General features: G+C 46.4%; 1 protein-coding gene across 4 annotated transcripts in view; it reads right to left on the bottom strand.

Annotated features, from left to right (window-relative positions):
• The window catches only part of DIS3L2 (DIS3 like 3'-5' exoribonuclease 2), a 299,279-nt gene that overhangs the window by 113,378 nt on the left and 169,286 nt on the right, over positions 1–16,615 (bottom strand). For all 4 annotated transcript variants that reach the window (XM_074314980.2, XM_074314986.2, XM_074314989.2 and 1 more), the window contains one exon: positions 14,772–14,851. In XM_074314980.2, coding sequence (XP_074171081.2) covers positions 14,772–14,851 — 80 coding nt within the window. The remainder of the gene's footprint in view (positions 1–14,771; positions 14,852–16,615) is intronic.

The raw sequence follows: 16,615 nt of genomic DNA, 5'->3' as shown, positions 1-16,615 counted from the left end.
AGCACTTTCCATGTGTTTCTGACCACTGGCTACCTTCTTTTATGAAGTGCCTGTTCAACTATTTACATATTCTTAATAGGAGTCCTTTGCTGGATATATGTATTGCAAATATCTACTCCTACTCTGTGACTTGCCTTTTCATTCTGATTTATCACTCTTCTCCGTAAGGTTAGTGCATTTTGTGTCCCATTTAAGAAATCTTTGCCTATTCCAAGGTCATGAGGTTATTCTTCTATGCTGTCTTCTACAAGTATTAACACTTCAAGAAGCGTTAATGTTTTCACCTTTTCACACTTAGATCTGTGAGCCACATGAAATTGATTTTCATGTGTGGCGTAGAGGAGTCAAAGCTCATTTTTCCCCCGTATGGATCGCGAGGGGATCCAGTACCACTGATTGACAAAACCATCCTTCCCTCGCTACACTGCTGTGATACCTTTGCTGAAAACCAGGTGATCATATATGTGTGGATCTGATTCTGGATTCTCTATTCTGTTCCCACCTTGCTTTCTGCACAGCAACTATTTATTGTTTCAGCATAATTTTACTAAAATTTCATGTCAATTTTAATATTTCCATTTTTATATTAATAATAATTTTTACTGAGCACTTTGTGTCTGGCACAGTCCTAAGTGCTGGGGATTAGCTCACTTAATTCTTCCCAGCACTTTTAAATTAGCTTTATTATTATCATCCCCATTTCATAGATTGGGAAATGTGAGGCATGGAGAGGTTAATTTTTTCCTCTGAAATACAGACGGTGCCACTTTTCATTTTGCTGTCATACTATCTACTTTTATGGAAAAGCATCTGTAGCAACTTGAGGCAGCTCCTGCTAATATCCTTAACGCTAGGTTGTATTTTTGCAACAGCAGGCATAAATGGAGCTTTATTTCTTTAGCTTTTCATATACTCAGTATTTTAGAACTGGAAGACACTTGAGAAACTCTCTAGTTCAAACCCCCATCTAGCTGAGGAAAGAGAATTTCAGAGAAACCACAGACATGCCCCAACTTACATGATGCAGTAGAGGCAGAGGAGACAAGAACCCAGTTCTCCTGCTCTTATTCCAGTGCTCTTTCTGGTACACCACAAGTGCCTCTCATCACGCAATGAGTGTGTTGGATCACTGAGACTTCTTAACTGGCTTCCAGGTTTACCTTGGTGCCAGATACTTGAGGATGCCTGACTGGTGGGTGCCAGATTATCTTGGCTTTAATGAGCAAGGAAACTGGAACCAATCAGCAGAGCTGGAAGCAGATGAACAGGCCACAGGCCAAATTTGGTTTAACAAGGTGCACTGAGACATCCATGAAAAAAGAGAATTTCCGAAGCCCAGACCCCACAGAAATCAGGCTAGCGAGATTCGAATGGAACATAGGAATAAGACACTTAGAGGGGTGGAGCTGTCTCTCCACTTAATCTTTCCACTTAGATTCTGTGTCCTCAAAACAGGAACTCATTGGCAAGCATCCCAGAAGCCCACTTCCATGCCAGAGTACTCGCATGACTATTCAGTTGCTTGGATTTTTCGAGTCAAGGTAAAAAATGATCACACTACAAGGACAGTTACAATTGTTCACTCACCAAATGCCCCAGATGAATGGAGAAGAGAGGCACTTCCTTAGGAGCTGACGGCTCTACAGAATTTTCCATTTCTCTTCCTAGGTTCATTATCAAGGGCCATACTATGAAAATAAGGTTTGTCTGAGATCAAGTACTTGGATTGCCTGGCATGTGCCTGAGGTCAGAATGCCCTCTGACATAAGAGACCGCAAGGGGAAAAATCAGTGTTTCAAAACTGGGATTAGAATTGACTTCACACAGAAGAGGTGAGTAGGAGGAACAACGCTCGAAGCCCTGGGCACCGTGAAGATGTCAGAGACAAACCCAGAAGTGGGGCCAAACAGAAAACTGCCCCGCAGAGGAATTGTTCTTTTCCAAAAATCTAAGCAAGAGTTATCAGGGGTTCTCGTCTACAACAGAAGGAACAGATTTTAAACATAGTTTCTCTACTTAAACATTACACATAGGTCTTATTTTTAAGCTACATGTGGCATGTTTCTAACATCTAATAAATGACAATTTCTAAAATAAGTCTGAGTTGCATCTTACAGTATAGTTAGTGTTCAATATTCAGGAGGGGGCAGCCCTTTGAAACACTGCATTTCAGGGTCCAGCTCGCTGGTGGATGAACCAGGGAGAAGCTCTCTGCACAGTGCTGGAAGTAAGACTGGGGAGCCTATTTCCCACCCAATGACCTAAGTGACAAGAGCTTAGGATTCTGATTCTGTCTTTTTAGTCCCTGTCAACAGGGGGTTTCTGAGGGCATGGGTGTAAGGTGGGGTCCAGCCAGAGCTAAGGACTACAAGGCATGGTAAAATTGGGGTGGGGCAGAGTACAAGGCAATGCAATGCTTTCTTTAGGTCACCTCAGGGTTGCTGCTGTATGTATAGCAGGAGATGCAGCAGGCCAGGTCTCCTACTAGATGTATAACCAAATGACCTTGACCTTCAGCTTCTTTAAGCATGCAGCAATTATACTGCCACTGGAGTGCACTGACAAGACTTGTTGGGTTTTACAGCGCAAGGCATGGGCATCTTCTTTCATAAAGGGAATGAACTTCCCTGCCGTGGTTCTTCCTGGGATGGGGCAGATCCTCAGAGAGGAAATGCAAGAAGTAGGCCCAAGGCCTCTTTCTAGAACCTCTTAGGCCTAGACTTTAAAGGGCAGATGTTGAAGTGGTGCCTGGCCAGGGCGGGGACAGGACCAAACCTAGGTGGGCCTGGTCTACATTTATTTAATCTTTGTGTCTTCATCTTTTAAATGCGTCTGTTAAAAAAGACCCATATAGCTAGACATAGCCAGTCAAACCGTCTTTACTTTTTAAACTGCAGAGTTAAATTTAACGTACTTATTAATTTTTTTTGGCAACTTAATATGTGCTTTTTATTTGTCCTGCTTCTTCATACATATATATATATATATCTTGCCATGCCTTCTTTTACATTGAGGTGTTTTTGTGTGTTTTTCTCATTTCATTTGCCTCTCTCTACAAGTTTGGAGGATATTTACTGTGTTTCCATTTCTTACTTAAAAGACATCTGAAATGTTTATGGAACATGAACACTATAAATACAGTATGCATGATATAAAATATAAAAACAACGCAGAAACTGAATATTAAAAAGCACACGTACATGTTTATATGTTTCAAATTCTGTTCCAAAGTAAAATTCTAACATGCCAATTTTTCCCCTAACATTAATGGTTTTTGGAAAAAGACACTTAGTTTGACAATACTAGAAAAACAAAAATGAGATCTAATAACTACGTTTGATATTTTGTGTCTACTTTTTAAGATTTCCCTTTTGGCAGAGGCAAAAGTGGAAACAGGAATTTTTGTCATTCAAGTAAATGAATTGTTTTCCACTATGACATGTATGAAAAGCACAGTAGAGTTTGGTTATTTGTCTTGTACATTTTTTTGGGCAGTAGAGGGGGCTTCTATTGTTACAGTTATGATAGATAATTGCCATTTTTTGTATCAGTACTTGTACCCACAGTACACGTTCATATAGTAAGTCATCTTATACCTTACCCTTATCTTTAAACATCTGTGAAGCTAATCTTTATAGGCTCAATTTTTAAAACTTTCTCCTTTTCTAATATAAGCACTTAAAGCTATAAATTTTCCTCCAGGTATTGCTTTAGCTGTATCCTTGCATGTTTTATGACTTATGTGCACTTGACATTTACTAGAACTTTATCTTTGGCAAATCTTTAAGGCTTCCGTTGAGGGTTAATTCCTCTAGGAAGGATATATTTATGACTCTTTGTGTCTTCAGGAAATATTGTCCACCTAGTGCCACTTTAAACTAAATACTCGGCTTGGAATTTTATGGACTATACAGGAATTGTTAATTCAGGTCCTAAGCAAGCTGTCTGGGTCACTAGGCTTCAGAAGACACCTTTAGGTTAGTTGCTTTAGCACATACATCCTTCTTTGGTTATCTGCTCTTGTTTTATTCCTGCCTTTTAAGGACTTGCCATACTTTCTTGCCAACTGAGCCATATTTTTTAAAGAAGTATCATTTTCAAGAGTTTTACTGAAGAAGGGTTTTTCAGGCTCCCATTCTATGATATTACTGGAAAGGTAAGTCCTATGCAAAATGTTGTGCATACATACACATTTGTGCACTTTTCTCAGGAGGAAGTCCATAGCTATCATGAGACACTCAAAGGAAATCTATGACCCTGAAGAGATTAAAACCACTACCGTACATTCTGTTTTAGCCTTATACAAACTAAAATAGATTTTACCTTATACAAACTAAAATAGGCAAGAAGAAATTCTGCAGATAGCCATTTAAAGTTGATTTTCATTCTCAAAATGTCACTTGATTTTTATGTTCTAGTATTACCTTGACATCCTCCCCATGTACCAACCAAACTTACAAACATTCCCAACAGAGGAAAATCAAAAACTATTTTTTTTCAATTTCCAGTGTCTCAACACACTATTAATTAAGACCTATCTGCTACCAAAGGGATACACTTGGATTTTTGTGATACCAACTTTCTGTTTCTCCACACTAATGAAGGAGCATTTCAACTGCAGATGTCCTTGGTTGTTAAAAAGCCTTTTCCTAACTAATAAGCCTTTTTGCCAATAAATTAAAGTGGGGGGAAAAAATCTGGTTTTTTATCACAAACTGCTTTTTTTCTATCATGTTAAGATTTATTCAGGAAGTTGATTTTATCAGAAAATTAGTACTCATTGAATTTGGAAATGGCAAGGATACAGACAGGCAGGATATGGGAAAAAATGACAAAATAAAACCAGGAAACAGTTGCTATGAAAGCCTGTAGGTATGAAATGAGAAGAGCAGTGTAGGCATGCAAGAGACTCATGCAAGAAAATAATGGGTAATGACTGAGGCTCAGAGATGCCAATTCACAGAGCTGGATGAACAGACGTCATGACCATAACATATAATTCAGTGTTCTCCTAGTATCGCTGAGACATGATGAGAAGGGCTGAAGACTTGACTGTGATGGCAGAAAAATACACCATTCCAAAGACACAGACTCATTTCAAGCATGCACGTGGAGTAGGCTTCTATGTCAGCACATGGGCCCAAAGGCAACCCACAAACTTAAGGCTAGTAGCACAGTAGGAATGAAAACGGCAAGGCAAGAAACAGAAAAAGGAGTGAAACGCTGAAAGTATACACCAGGTTGCCTGGTTAGATTGACTAGACCGAATGGTATTTAAACACAGGGTACCTTGCATGATACTCAGGGCAGAGAGATGTCCAAGAAACTCCCTGCCCTTAGGAAATAAGCAAAAAGGGGAATTTAATCCAGAGGCAATGATGTTTATTGCTGCATTACAGACATGAAGAAAATGTGCTGACAGGATACGCACAATTCAGTCTGCAGGAGGGAAGCAAACGTCTGCCCAGGTTTTGCTCTGAAATAGGATTTGAGCCGACGCAGAAGTAGGCAGGGAGGCCAGGCATTCCCGGCAGAGAGCAAAGGGCACGGAGAGGCTGGTGTGTGTGTGTGGGTGTGTGTGTTGGGGGAAGTGGCACTGGGAGGTACGCAAGGTAGGCGAGAAGGCTGGGGACTGATCTTAAAAAGCTTTGATAACAAAGCTCTGCTAACAAATGTGGACCATACCCATGGGCACAAGAAAACTTTTGAACAAAAAAGCAACATGATCTGGTCATTGTGTGTACGGAGTAGAAAAGATAACCGGGTAGCAAGGTGGAGGCTGGACAGAAGGAGGGAGGGAAATTATTGAAAAGGCCATGACAACAGTGCTCAGAGGATGAGGAATTGAATGTGATTCCATGATTCCTTCTCTAAAAAAACGCTGGTTGACCAGGTGGCAGGTGACGCCTTTACAAAAGCAAGGGGCAGAGGAGAAAGAGGGTCAGAGGCGAAGCAAGGTCCCAACACCTTCGCTCTGGTGCGGGTCGTGCTCCCTCCCAGGAAAAACCCCAAATTTGGATCACTGCAACCTTTGCTCCTACACAGAGGAGGTTGAGGGTGACCGAAGGAAACCCCCAGACTTGCTCGTATTCCAGCTCAGCACATCCAAACAGTGTATTTTGTAAAGCTTTGTATGCTGGGTTTCTGGTCAGCTCCCTACCGTAGCCCTTTCACACTACTCCCCTCCACCTGCCCTCCTGCCCTCAGCAGGTGGTTCTAAGCGGATGTTACCAGGTGTGAAGACCCAGCAGCAGTGGTCCCTTCCCTACGTATGACTTGTCCCTCATTCTCAAAGACGGGGTATTCACCCTCCATGTCTTGGCCCCACTTTCCACTTACACTCTGAATTCACTCCTACTTCTTCAAGACCTTGCAAAATAATCAACTCCTCTCATTCCTGTATTTTCAACTCCTCTCCTCCATCGGCTCTTATCTCTCAATATAGAAACATGTAGAAAATTACTTCCATCTTAAAAACAAAGAAAAAGCGTCCTCTCAACCTGCCTTCCCCGCCTCTCTTCCTTTTCCCAGCCATGTTTCTTACAGAAGCAATCTCCATTCCTGTTTCCCACCGCTTCCTGCTTCCTCCACCACCTGGAGTCTGGCTTCCCCTCCTCAAACCCATTGACACCAGTACCTAGGTCATCCATGACACCTTGGTCGCCAAACCCAAAGACTTCCAGCTCTCCTCCGCCCGACTTTCTGACATCCTTTACGCCTTTACCACTCAGCCTGCTCTGCCTGTCTCCTCTCCCTTCTCCTCTGCTTTGCCTCCAATCATCCTCTTGATTATTCTGCTGGCATCTCTCCCAGGGGACAGCATACGTCTTCCCCTCAGTCTGTGACTTCTCCTTGGACATCTGTCCCAGGAGAGATGCACTAATGACTCCCAAATCGCCACTCCCGCCCCAACTCCTTTACTCGTGCCCTTGGTATTTCTACCTGGATGTCTCTCAGGAACGGCAAACTCAACAAGTACTTATCTAACTAAACTCACCATCGTGTGCCCCAAACCAGTTCCTCTCAATATTTCCTATTAAATGGCATTACATTCTGCCCAGTACTCAGAAACTTAGATGACGTTTTAGGTTCTACTCTTCCATTCAATATCAAACGTTTATTAACTCATTCATTCATTCAACAAACAGTTCCATGTGTGCCAACTATGTAACACACAGTGCTCTGGGCACTGAGGGGTCAAGAGTGAACAGAACGACATCCCTGCTCTCGTAAAGCGTACCATCCAGGAGGCAGATCCACACAAGCACCTTAAATAAAATCCAGAAGGAGGGTGGGTAAGAAGACTGTGGCGCTGGTGTCCGGAAGGGCCTCCTTGAGATGACATTTGCACAGAACCTAAGAGCAGTGAGGGATCTGGGAGAAGGGGGATCCAGACAGGGGGAACAGTAAGTGCAAAAGTGCCGAGGCAGCAGCAGCCTGGCACGTCTGCGGGACCACACGGGGCTATGTGTCTGGAGGACAGCACGTGCGAGAGGAACAGTGGTGGAGAAGGTTGGGAGGTAGTTAGAGAACGGCTAGGTCACAGCAAGGACGTGGATGTTTATCCTCAGGGGATGAGGAATCTTGCGGGGAGTCGAGCAGGGCAACGACCTGGTCAGGTCTACATCTTATAAGGGCGGCCTGGGCTTCAATATGTGGGAAGAAAAGGGCAGACACGAGACCAGTTCAGAGGCTCCTGCAGCTCCCCAGACACCCAGCCCCGCCCATCTCCTTTCCTGGCTGGTGCCTCCCTCCAGGTCTGGCTCCACCGCTGCTGCCAGGGCTGGGCACTTGCCACCTCTTACCTCGATCATTCTAACACCACCGCTCTAATCCAGCCTCCTCACTGTTGCCAGGGTGATCTCTCCAACCTCCAAGCTGGATCCTGACTCTCTCGTGCTCAAAACCCTTAGCTTACCATTAGGGTAAGACTCCCGCTCCAAAACACAGCCTGCGAGTCCCTGTTGTGACTGACCTCCCAGGCTCCTCCCACCGCACCCTGTTTCAGCCACGCTGACTTTTCGGTTCCTTCCAGTGCCAATGGGTTTGTATCCCAGAGCCTCCACACACTCTGTTCCCTTAGCCTGAAATGCTCTTCCTCCCACTCTTGGTCTGGCTCACTGTTTATTCTTCAAGTCTAGGTGAAAATGTTACCGTCCATTCCCCCTCCCCAACTCCCACAGCTAAACTATAGGCCATTCCCACATTCCCTTGTTTAATGTTACTTGAGAGTTAACTGGGGAGGACAGGAAGCTTCTCGAGTGCTTCCCCTATTGTACATCCAGCACAAAGCGTGGTGCTCGGTCCTCAAATCACACGTCCTGAGTGACTGCATGAAGCTGCTCCCCAACCTAACTGCTGCCTTCTCCTCAATTTCCCCACGGGGCCTGCAAAGGAATTCACGATCTCCTCCCTGCTGTATCTGTAAGTACCATCCCACTTCAACTTCACATCCCAGATATTCCAAGTTCTGTGTAGTTCCTTCTAAAATAGCACGTTTCTGTCATCCTGTGACTTTGTGCACACTCTTCCCTCCGCCTGGGAAACCCCTCTGCTTTTTTAAATCTTTTTCTTTTTTTTTTTCATTATTAGTTTCAGGTGTACAAAACAATGTACTAGACATTTCACCCCTCACAAAGTGATAACCTCCCTCCCCCAATCTGCTGCCCCTTTAACATCGTGTATGTGTTACAATCCCACTGACTCTATCCCCTATGCTGTGCTCCACATCGCGTGCTACATATAATTATAGTTGACATATAATATTATTCAGCTTCAGGTGTACAGCGCAGTGGTCAGGCATCCACACCGTCCATGAAGTGGTCTCCCTTCCGCTTAAGACATGTGCCAACCCCTCCGCTTCTGAGAGCCTGCAAACAACAGCAAAGGCTGACTGAGCGCCTCCTCTGAGCCCTGCACTGCGAGGCAGTGAATGGTGGGAAGACAGATCGGAAACAAGATTAGTAAGTCAACAGTACGTTAGCGGGTGATGAGTGGTGAGGAAACAGAAAGGGAAGATGGAGAGGAGCTGGGAGGGTGACACTGGGGGCAGAATGGCTAGGGAGGACCAGGTCAAGAAAGGGACCCATCAAATCTTGTCACATGGACCTCCGGAGAACAGCACTGCAGGGAATGCAAGCCCAAGGCCAGGGCGCATGGCCGACGGGGACTGCAGTGGAAGGCCTGCGGCTCCCACGAAGCACTGGGCAGTGAAAGGAGAGCTAAAGGAGGCAACTGGAAAAAAGGAGCTCAAAAATTAGAACCAAGAGCAAGCAGGGCCCTCTGAGTCCAAGGAACAGAGTTTCATGGAGGACAACAAGGCAAGTGCTGCAGAGATGTTTGGGGAACTGAGGTCAGGGATGGCCTGTGGCATTGAACTTTCTGAAGCCATGTTGCAAAGGGAATACGTAGGAAGCGAGAAAGGAGCAGCAGCACGTAGAGACAACTCTTTCAAGGTGTCCTGATGGACAAGGGCAGGTGAGGCTGCAGCAGGGTTGAGGGAGGCTTTATAAGGTGGAGACTTAAGAGAGAGGGGGAAGCCGCCAGAGGAAGGGGAATGGCCAACACTGAAAGCCTGGGGAGAATGACAGGGGTGGGGCTGCTCCTCCGAGGTGAGAACAGAGCCCAGGAGGAGGGTGTGGCCTGGCTGCCAGGTCCGCCAGAACCTTCACTCAGAACTCCAGGACTCCTGCGCTCTCTTTTTGCCTTCCCAGCAGCAGATGCAGACTTCATCTCAGCTCTTTGCCCTTTAAAACGACCACTGTGCATTCCATCCCCCAGGTTCTCTAAGTCTGGAACAGCGGGGCAGTCTCTCTAGCTCCTGCTTCCGCACTGCCTCCGAAGGGGATCAGTCATGACAAGAAACTCAGCAGGTGACAAATATAAGCACATGGGGAAGTTAGAGAGCTTAGGAATTCTATGAAATTCTTACAGGCTTTGCTCCTGGTCTCTCATTCCTAGTCCCTCTCTGGGAAGGGCTCCCTGGGATAGAGGTCCCTAGCCCATCCTCTTTAGGGAAGAGAAGGCCGTGCCACCAGGAAGGCAGCGGAGGCAAAACACGCAGGACAACTGGCCACCCCTGGAGCGGAGAAGGTAAGGTACATTCCTGAGGTCCCTCGGGCTGGATGACGTCCTTTTAGCTGAGCATTTTCTTTCACCTGGACAACAGGACAGATCCTTCTTTCTCTGAGAGACGGCTGCGCTCTGGGGATGGTAAATATGAGCAGGTGGCTGAACAGAGAGGGCTGTGCTCCTTGGGTGGGAGTTTCAAAGCTGGGAGATGACAGCAGCAAGAGGGGTTTGACTCTGGGTATCCAGCCAGCCATTCCAGCAGGACTTCTGCTGACGTGTGGTGCAGGCGGAAATTCCAATTTCCTGAAAGCCTCAACGATGAGTGGATTTGTTTGTCTATTTATTCTTTTTCATTCACCCATTCGCTCATTTTCCCCCAGTGGGTTTTAGTATAATCACAAAGTTGTGCAACTATCAACACTCTAATTCCAGAACACTTTCATCACCCCAGAAAGAAACCCCAGACCCATTAGCAGTTATCCCCCATTCTCCCCTCTCCCTGGACCCAATCCTTCATTTCTAAGGCCAGGCTAGGGCAATCCTGCCATGCTCACGGCAGGGCACTCGTTAGAGAAGAAAACAGTAGAGAAACAAGATGCTAGAAATGCAGTGAACATCAATTTCCTATAGTATGTATTGGAAGCCTGAACAGCTAAAAGCTGAATAAAGGTGCTCACTTATCTGGCTCACAATTTCTTCTCTCAGAGACTAGAAGAAAGCAGTGAGGCTTGTTTAACTGATGAGAATGGGTGGCTAGTACTCTGGACTCAATTCTGTCCAGTAAGGAAGAACGAGCCGGGAGGAACCATGCCCTGAGCGCCAGGGAAGAGAAGTCTGGATACAGGCAGCCATGTACTTCGTACCCCATCCTAAAGGCAGAAGTAAGTCCATGACATGGGAAATGGGCTCAAACGTCAAAAGCTACAGGCTATCGAACAATATGTGTATATAGGATACTTAGCTGAGAAGTTGTGACTCGCGGATACATGATACCTGTTATCTTGTATCTGAGAGGTCATCACATCAGAGACAAGACTTGTGCAGGGCCCCAAGGAGCATAAACGCGACCAACAGCTGGTAAATTACAGGAAGACAGCAGTACGGGGAAGGATTTCCTAATAGTCATGCAATCTTTAGGCCAAATGAGCTGCCTGTAAGGTAGAGAGTTAAAATGCAATCTGGATATTCACTAAGTGGATGCTCTAGAGCAGGGCTATCCAAACTGCGGCCCGCGGGCCAACGGCAGCCCACAATCCATTGTTAATTGGCCCGCAGCAAATTCCAAAAATATATTTAGTTTACTTAAATAAACCAGGTGTGGCAATATGTACTTCACCTCGAGTGAGAGGCCCGACTGCTTGTGTATTTTACTGCATATGGCCCTTGGTAAAAAACGTTGAAAAAAGTTTGGACACCCCTGCTGTAGAGGTAATGTGAAAACCAGAAGGTGATGTGACAACTGTGGCATTCCCACACTTGAGTGGTGAGGTCAACTGTGAGGTGTGTTGCAAGTGATCTGTTACAGCAATAAAACTCTGAAGTATGTGATTTACTGTCTTTTGATTCTGGGTTATTCATTTGCATTATTAGGTATTTTCTCGAGCAGAAGTGAAAGCCTCTATGTTCAAGACAGTGGGCTCGCTGATATTCATGGGAATGTTCCACTCAGATGTGTTTATAGGCAACAAGGGGAGGAGGAGCATTCCCGGGCTAGAGGACTGGTGGGAGCCCTGCCAAAGCTGAGATTCCTCAAGGGCAGGGGGCACGCCCGTCAGCCTTCCACCCTCATCTAGACCTGCGGGAGAACAGGTGCCACTGCATTTCTGCAGAATGAATCTGCAAACTGTAACATCTTAGTCTCGTCCCTATAGGAGATACTGGTAACAAGTCCTCGAGTCAGGTCTGAACACTACAGAAAGGGAGAGTGAGGACTAAATCAGTTACATCTGCCTGTGTGTTTCATTTTCACAGAGTAGTCATTCAGATGATTTCAATGGGACCAAAGAAAAGTTTGGCCTTTCTATTTTCTTTAAATAAAAATAGTTATAGATGATGTAAATATGGCCAGAGAACATTATTTGCTCTTTGAAACATTAAACATTTTTTCCTCTAAGCAAAAATTGACATGAACTAGTAACTAACGGAACCTGAACTTAGCCAACCTCACCCCCATCCAAACTGGAACTGACTTTCACTTTTCATCTCCCTGGATAAATGGCCTTGGCAGAAACTGCTGTCACAAAGGCCAACTGTAGAAGTGCCACCATAAAAATGCTTGACTGACCAACTCAGGCCTTTTCAGATTCTTTCCTGACTCCTTTTCCATGTCCTTTACCTGCGGCTCTGCCAAATGACCAGATGTTAATTACTCCTCTGGAATGCAAGAAGAACCGAGCAGATGGAAGGTATCTGATCACCTGGTGCAGTGCGCTACTCGGCAGCCCTGTGATTTCTGGCACCTCATAATATTTTTTTATTACAGAATTTTTTTCATTATAAAACTATTATTACCACATTATAAAAATGTGGAAAGTAGAGAAAAGAGAAAAATCGCTTATGATCCCATCATCCCAATAAAATCACTGTTTACATTTTGGTGTATTGTCTACTTTTCTTCAGGGCTCTGTATGCAGTTATGTGGACCACATGTGTGTAGCGTACTGGTACCCCACCTCCTCCGAAAAGGGTCTGCAGCAGCTTATCTAAACATGTGTCATCAGACAGACAACTCCACGTGGACGACTTTCTCCAAAGCCAGCCTGTCCTGTCTTCCAGTTCCCAACCTGTGGACACCATTTCCTCGTCATCCAGGTTGAACCTTTGGCCCCGTCTTGGACTCCTCTCCCTCATCTCTGACTGGTCCTTTCGTTGTTACCCCTTTCTCACATCTGCCCTACCTGCCCCATCAGCGCTGCCACCATCTCCGGTCCCGTTCCTTATTACCGATACCCCTAAACGACGATCATGTTTCTCTGCCTCTACGTCCTCTCCTTTTCCTTCGTCTTGTACTGCTAATTTGTTTTCCTCATTGTCACTGCCCTCCCTGAACAAGATCGAAAACAACTGGTTTTCAACTGTTGGCCAAAGCGTATTCTTTGGTTGGACATTTACAAACATGTACAATTTGTCCCCAGTCTGCCTTTCTTGTTAGCACTGCCCTACACGAAACTTCTGCTGGTGATCGAGTACACACGAAACAGGTGTGGAGTGTGTGAGGAAGACACGTGCCTGCTCCCTGGGGTCCCTGAGGGGCAAATACCACCCTTGCCAGCCGAGATGGAGCAAGAGTAAGTACTAGACCTACCCTTCTGCCCTTAGCAGCTATAAAAGTGGACAAAAGCAGCAGCTGTTTCCAAGCATTAGACTACAAATAGAGCAGGGCTGTGAAACTGGAGAGAGGGCAATTCAGGAAGTGCGGTCCACTGTCACCTGGCTTTCTGCCCGGGGGCACTTTTTACGCTGGGACTCAGAGGAGTGGAGTGCATGCTGAGAGCGATATATGCCCAGCCTTTGCATGTGGCAGCGACGGCTCAGGATATAAGAAACCAACCCAGTATTTGCTTTTCTAAGTAGGCTGCTCAAATTTGGGATTTTAGAAACATGCAACTCCTCTAAAATTTCCATGGGAACATTTCTCTCTTCATGCTTTATCTTCCGTTCAATTTTCTTTAGTTGAAAATACGGAGCAATCTTGCCCATAGTTTCAAAGAGGACTCCCATGAAATGAAGGCATTTTTAGGCAATGATGCTTTCTGTCTCTCTGGCTTCCCTCTAGAAGCTTTACTGCCTACTATGGTACAGGAGAAGTTAGAGGCCGAACCTGGGGAGCTCTGCATCAATGGGACATGTGAACACCTCGGCAGTGTTTTAATAGACCAGGCCACTGGGCCATCAACACTTGGCAGCAGACAGAAACCGCAGGGTGGCTGCCCATCCCAGGCAAGCCGTCCAAGGCTGTGTTAGTGCCAAAGCAGTACCGAGAATGGCTGAAGCCAAAGGAGTCCCCCAGACAGCCACCTAGAGAGGGGCAAGAAGAAGCTAAGACTATAAGGCGCACATCTGGGGAGATATTAAATGGGGACTGACAGGGTTTGCTCTCCTCACACCCCACATACTGTCCCTTCCCCAATTGCAGTTTTCAAAGACCACGGGCCTTAAATCCCACTTCTTCCTGCTTAGCTCCATCCTCAATGAATGTGTAGCTAGCCCCTAACAGCTGCCTTTCGCAATTTGCTGACCAGATGAAGACCTACTGGGAGCAGCAGGCCTTACATCCTGCTGAGCATGTCTGTGGAGAGTCCCCCCGGAATGACCCCAGTCTGCTGTTAAATTCAGATAAAGAACCCTATGCTTCTCCCAGCAGAGCCCGCAGGGGCTTTCTTCTTTACCACATCACAGCTGAGTTAGAAGTTTCTAAAGGGCCAAAGCCTGGGATCGGTTCTGCCCTGACTGCCACCTCTTCTGAGGCCCGAGAAGGGTCCTGGTGAGGACATTTCTTACCCTCACCCTCACCAAAGTCAGCACACGAAAGCAATCTTTAGGTCACACACTTGAGTAGCCTGAGGGCCTATGGCAAGTTCAGGAGCAGGCAAACCCAGGCTTGCACATGGCAGGGCCTGGGGAGCATGAGGCAGCCCGGCCGACCACAAACGTATGCTCCCTGTCTGCTGCCCAGAACGGTACAGAAATTTCCATCCTACCATTGGCGACTGGCTTGCAGGAGAGCGCGTCATCGAGATCTCGGGCAGTTGACGGGTCAATGGTGAAGACACAGTCTTTTCTAGGGAAGAGTGAAGACATAATTAGCGAAGCCACGAACAATAGGAACTTCACCCCATTGTAATATCGCTTCAAAGAACAGTGACTGGGCAGTGGTAGGTGGCAAAGTGAAGAGTAACCCCCGTAATGTCTGTCTCAGAACGGGATCTTCAGTCAAATGTGAAACTGGGGACAAACGGGGGGTGGTAACAAGGCTCCAAGCTGTCTCTGAGTGTCTTGCTCCTCCTCTCTGTGATCTGGCACCTACTTCTCCTTGACCCTGAACAGGAAGAGGTGTGAGCAGGTGGAAGTGAGGCAGCGTCCCTGAACGAGGCTTCCCTAGAAGGGTTACCGGACAAGAGGGGTAAGTGGCTTTGATAAATTCCCCTCCAATGGTCAGTTCTTACTTCTGCTTCCCACTTCCTCAGTGGCTGATGGGAACCTGTCCTTCAAGGCTCTATGTGAGGATGATTTACTGCTCCTTCTTGTATCTCGCAAAAAGCGGGGCGTGTCAAAAAATAAATCACTTAACTTGTTAGAACACAGGGGAAGGGGACCCAAGAATAAGATTTGCAGAAAACTTGGGGCCACGCAGTTAGTTGTGATCCAATTCGACTTGGAAACGATCCTCATCAGTTTGTTTCCGTGGAGGAAGTGTGCACCTGCTCCGAGCTCACATCACCAGGTACACCCTCCGTCCTCCTATCCTCAAACACTACCCCTGTGCGCACCTCACTCTTACTCCGAAGCCCCAGGACATTCTCATTTGGCTTCACGTAACATGCCTCACATAACATGCCTCACCCAGCTCAGCCATTCCTCCCACGTAGGAATCGCAGGATCTGGGCCGAGTTTGGCCTCAGTTCTCCTAACCTGCCGCCCTTTCCTCCCCAGGCACTGGCCTGGAGAGTGGGGGGTTCAGCAGGAACCCCGCACGCAGGCTTTCTGGTCAGTGCTCCCTGCTTCCACTGGACTCTTCCTGAGTTCTTCCTCCATCTCCTCTGGTAGTAGTGGCGCCTGGCTGCCATTCCCCCGTCGGCCCCTGACTCGTCAACACGGATGACGGTGGACATCCTGGTACTTACCACAGTTAGACTGGCTTGTTCTTAAAGCCTTCTTTCCTTGTGTTGCTCCTCTGCTCAAAACTTCCCCCCAGCCCTCAGAGGCTGCCAAGCTGCTCTGGGTGCTGGCCTGCAAAGCCCTACAGGCCTTCCTTTATCTGTCCTCTTACTGCCCACTTTCTTTACTCCTAACAACCCGCCATGCCCTCTCTGATCCCTCACACTGATCCCCTCAGCACCACAATATCCTTCAGTTCTAAGACAGATCTACTACATAGAAGAGGTTGTAATTATGCAAGAACGCCAGAGGAACATGTCCCATGGAAAGCAAGCTGCCCAAAGGCTGTGTTCCGGTGCTATGAACACAGGCTGCGACTCACAAGTGTTTGCTGTATGAATGAACGCACACTTGCTGACAGGAATAGAGAAGTGAAATTAATCCAGACACCACAGAAATGGGCTCTAAATTGGTGAGGGTCTTGAACTTGATTCACAAGGTCAAGAAGGAACTGTCTGCTTCTTGCGTCTTTTTGTATCCCCCACAGAAGCTAGCAAAATGCTTTATATGTACTGAGTGCTCAATAAATACGTGTTGAACTGCAACTGTCAGACTTGGTGGTGGGAATACTTTTCATCATAATGACATCGTAAGAAGATGAAAGAACATCCGTCTAGTCAAAATCAAAAAGAACACTCCTCGCTTGGTGGGGGCCCCAGGTTACTGG

This window comes from Rhinolophus sinicus, chromosome 17 (genome assembly GCF_057876585.1).
Source record: "Rhinolophus sinicus isolate RSI-liver-muscle chromosome 17, RSI-T2T, whole genome shotgun sequence".
NCBI classification, from domain to species: Eukaryota; Metazoa; Chordata; class Mammalia; order Chiroptera; family Rhinolophidae; genus Rhinolophus; species Rhinolophus sinicus.
The sequence above is the reverse complement of the archived record's forward strand: the minus strand, read 5'-3'. Positions and strand labels throughout refer to the sequence as shown.